Here is a 4496-nt window from a genome sequence, read left to right on the forward strand (position 1 = left end):
CCTTTACGAAGAACCTCACTAAGCGAAAGAAAGCCAACAGCTAGACCGAGTGGGAAGAAGCAATTTGCAATGACTTTAGCGAGGGAAGTCATTTGTTCGAAAATGCCTAAACCGTGAACTGTTTTTGAAAGAGCTTGGAGAAGCACAGGGATAAAAGGATCTTCTAGCGCTTAACGCAGATAACCACACTATAAAAATTCAACCAGCACAGATTGGTTCACATACTTTGAAAGTCCAGAGTAAATCCGATGCAGATATTACTGATATACAATCAATTTCTATGATTCAAAGCAGCACGGAAGCTCGTAGGACTTCATAATAGGACACATGATAAAATATAATTTGTTTCACACATGTAACTACCCACGGTAAATCTATGTAATGTTGAATTGAACGGCAGAAATTATAAAATCAGGTATGTTCAATTATGCAATCAATTAAGAAACTCAAAAGGAAATAACACTATTTCGGATTCCATAGGTTGATGTAACTCAAAAAGAAAACAAAAAAAAGAAGAAACGTTTTGTTTATTATTATTATTATTTTATTAGCCATGATTCCCTTATACACAAACTATCATCTGCCAATCTTCCTAATACTAGAACACTAAAGAACCTCTTCCACAACCTAAATGCCAGTCCTAAGAACGATATTTGAGCTCATTTTTGCATGTGTTTTTAACTTCCAATAGTCAATCACCAAACAGAATAACTGTTCCATTAGCACAAACCCAGATTTAAAATTCTAACCATCCCGACTCCTAAAAACAAAGCAATGATAAAGAAACTATGTAGCAAAATGTGATCCGATCAAACCGTCCCTATCAATTCTAATACGATATCACTCTTCATGGTGTATACACAAATTTGTACAATTCACCTTCTGCTTCAGCTTTCACGAGGAACTCCGCCGCGTAAGGAAGGACCGTCCGCAGAGCTCGGGGCCGTTGGGGAAGCCAAAGACAACGGTTCATCGTCGAATTCCGAGCCATAATAAGGCATCTCGAGCCATCGGGCTAGACCCGGACTAATCCTGTGAGAGCTACGAGCCGCGGCGGTGGTGCTATCAGTATTTGCGTTGCCATTGCTCGGAAGTTCTTCTTCACGGCCGATTCTAGTACTCAACTCTTCTGGGTTCTCGACAAACGTCTCGGAACTCGCCGACAGATCGATATCGGGCAAGATAAAGCGTAGGTTTGGTATCGGGGGTAGGCTCTGGGATACGAAGTATTGGTATCCGCTCAAAGGTGGTATCGGAGTCGGGTTTGAGTCGGCATCATTACGAAGCTCTTCTGAATTTCGGAGCGAAGAAGGTCGTTGCTCTACGAGTCCGGAAAAGTCGAGGGCTTCTAGGCGTCGGAGGTTCGCCGATTCGATTTGCGTCGGATTCGTTTCGGCGTTGCTCGAACTAAGCTCTTCCGGGCCCGCTTGTTGCAGGACGAGACTGGAAAAGCGCAGGGCTTCGCTTCTTTGGAGGCTCGCGGACTCGATCGCGGGGGAGACGGTCCGGGCTCTCTCGACGAACCTCACGGCCACGGCCGTGAGTTCCCGGATCCTCTGCTCGATCCGGACGTCCATGAGCTCTCCGCGTTCGTAGCGGAGCCGTCGCTGCTGGATCGGATTCTCGACCCTCTTCGCCTTCGGCCTCGGAGGAACCTCGAGCCCCGAGGAAAAGCTCTTCCTTTTACGGGAAGAAGAGGACGCCGAGGACGAGGGCTCGGGATCCTCGTTGTTCCCATAAATCGGAACCAGGCTCGTGTCGACCACGTCGCCGCCGCAGACGGGACAGTCCTTGACGTTCGAGAACTCGTACGGGAGATTGTAGAAGCACGGCCAGCAAAACAAGTGGCCGCAGCAAGTGAGCACCGGCTCGGTCGCCGAGCTCAGGCACAGATTGCAATCGAAGAAGTCTCCGTTGTTGTGGCGCGGATCGTCGCCTTGGAACGATCCCGAGCCGAGCGCCCGAGCCACTAGTTCGGGGGAAAAAGAGTTCTTCGCAGCCGAGCCCTCGTCTAAGTCTGATCGGATCAGCGAGTTTCTTGGTCCGTCCTGAGATTCCTGATTCAAATCCGGAAGGGTCGTCTCTTCCATTAGATCATTTCCCATTGACACAAGATTATGAATTCTGTAACTACGGCTTCTGAATTCAATTCACTGCAATCCGAAATCGAACATTGGAAATCAGTAATAAATCAAAAAATCGAATGTTGTTCTTCGTTAAGTTTTCTCATACCGCGTTTTGAGAGTCAAAGAGAATCAAAAGAACTCGAGACATATTCAATAAACACGAAACTTCCATTAACAAAATATATAGAAGAAAAAAAAAACAAGATTATGATTCCTTTTTTTTTTTTACAAAGATTGAATAACATCGAAAGGAAAAACAGATTAGGTTACGATGATTGATCGAATCGAATCGAATCAGTGATTAATAAAGCTCAGGGATTGTGGTGATCAAGGAGTTCGGAATTGCGGAACCTTGTTGGCAATCTGACGGAACAAGCTGTGTAATCCATGGAGTCACCGCTGAAGAGAAATCGGTGGTATCGAAGATTGGAGATTCTTCGGTGGGAAATTCCGCGCCGTGTGGTTTAGCTTTCGTCAAATTTCTTTGCTTTTGTTTACGATTTCGTGAGAAATTGAAGTACAAAAGGGTTGAGAAAGAAAAATATCTGACTAGGAAAAATAAAAAGAGGCGAGACGTCAAAGGCCTTTACTTTCTTTGCCTCGGCTCGGCTGTCATTTTTATTTAGAAATTACCTTGTAAGTATTTCTAAAAAAAAAAAAAAAAAAAAAAAAAAAAAAAAAAAAAAAAAAAAAAGCAAGGAAATACCTTGTAAGTCGTAATGTGAAAAGTGATTATGTGATGGGTTTTGATATTTGAAGGCAAATGCCCTTTTATTAAATGCAATCACCAAAATATCTTCATTTAATATTTATAAGAAAATATTGCAGTAACAAATAAAACACGGTATCAAATTATGTCACATCATAACTTCAACTCGCAATGTTAATCTTTGGACCAAGTAAATACCTATTAAATTTGAGCATCGGTTGAGAATGAAAGTTTCACCGAAAATGTCAATCCTTAACCGAAGGAAGACTTTCAATAATTAACGATCGAAATTCCGGCTTATTGAAACGGGAAGTTTACTGACGATAATTTTTGGTATTATTCGTAGAATAACAAAATAAATAAATTTAAACTTAAAATATATCTTATGATCCAAAAAAATTTAAAAAAATCTCGGACGAACATTATTGGAAGGTATCGGAAATTTCAATTTCGTTAGTCTTCAGAACGAAATTTGCGATTATGTGAATATTGTCGGAAAAAAAAAATTATAACTTACTTCCGTTCCGTTTATAAGTTCTAATTACAAATCAAACAACGTGTTATGTCGAAGAGAGTAGTTGTTGTCAACGTCGATGCATCCAAACATATGAGAGATGGCGGGTTTGGGGTGGTGTATGTTATTCGTTGTTTCAAAGTTACGAAGATTGTTTCGGGTATCCATTCTAGTTTCCAAATAACAATAGAATAATTAAAGAACAATTCACAATTGGAAAAAAAAAATTAACAACTTCATTAAGAGAAATGTTGTCGCACGAAAATGAACAACTATTTAAAGCTTCGGGCGGTTCGACCCAAGGCCGGACCAAGTGGCCGCACCCGAGCCAAAGGTGTGAACTCGAAAGTCTCGAGCTGGGTTTTCTCCGATCACCACGTTTCTCAGAGGAGAGAAAGGGTGAATAGGGGGAGTGACCGTGCCTTTTTGTGTAGGCTGTCTACGTACCCGTGTTCTTCGTAGAAAGAGGTTCCCGGTTCCTCGTTACTTCGTCATTAGTTTGCCTTCGTGTTCTTCGCGTTCTTCGTGTTCGTCAAGTACTTCGAGTTTGTCGTGTTCTTCGGGTTCTTTACGATCTCGGGTTCTTCATGTTCTTCGCCTGAAAAAACAAGAAACGCGAAATAGAGGGATGCAGAGGGGTTTCCCCTAGTGCGTTCTTCGACGCTCAACATTAGTCAAGGTGAGAGGCTATAATATCTCATCTTAAGTGTCGAGAGAGAAAAATATAATGAGTCGACTGAAACAGAGATTTCTGAAGTCAAGAAAGACTTATCTTGTGAGTGAATAAAAAACGGGTACTTATAGCTTTTTATTTTTGAGCTCTAATGGGCATTGAGGGCAATTTGGGCCAAAGAAATCTTTTTTGGCCGTGGCCCAAGTGGCCGAAGATTTTTGTATGTTGTCCGATGGTTGAGTGTTCTGTGGCCGATAATCTCTCTTTTTTGTGAGAGTGCATTTTGTATACATATATAATATATATATATATATATATATATATATATATATATATATATATATTTATGCATATAAATGCTCAATGCATATCCATAAATATATATCTCATTTATATGCATAAATATATATATATATATATATATATATATATATATATATATATACTGCTCGTCACCTTCTCCGACGACTCTGC

The 4496-nt window shown here is 41.0% G+C and overlaps 1 protein-coding gene across 1 annotated transcript; it reads right to left on the reverse strand.

Annotated features, from left to right (window-relative positions):
• Positions 1-443: 443 nt before the first annotated feature.
• On the reverse strand, positions 444-2726 carry LOC149394843 (uncharacterized). The gene is made up of 2 exons (XM_089616044.1): positions 2478-2726; positions 444-2153 (listed from the first exon to the last, which is right to left on the reverse strand). The coding sequence occupies exon 2, from the start codon at positions 2103-2105 to the stop codon at positions 888-890; it is 1218 nt and encodes a 405-aa protein (XP_089472170.1). The 5' UTR covers positions 2106-2153; positions 2478-2726; the 3' UTR covers positions 444-887.
• Between the last annotated feature and the right edge of the window lie 1770 nt (positions 2727-4496).

This window comes from Urtica dioica, chromosome 5 (genome assembly GCF_054948205.1).
Source record: "Urtica dioica subsp. dioica isolate 48M chromosome 5, U.dioica_male_clone48M_v1_H2, whole genome shotgun sequence".
NCBI classification, from domain to species: Eukaryota; Viridiplantae; Streptophyta; class Magnoliopsida; order Rosales; family Urticaceae; genus Urtica; species Urtica dioica.

Excerpts from the sequence above, each read along its gene's own strand:
- LOC149394843 (XM_089616044.1), bottom strand. The coding sequence starts at position 2,105 with ATGGGAAATGATCTAATGGAAGAGACGACCCTTCCGGATTTGAATCAG.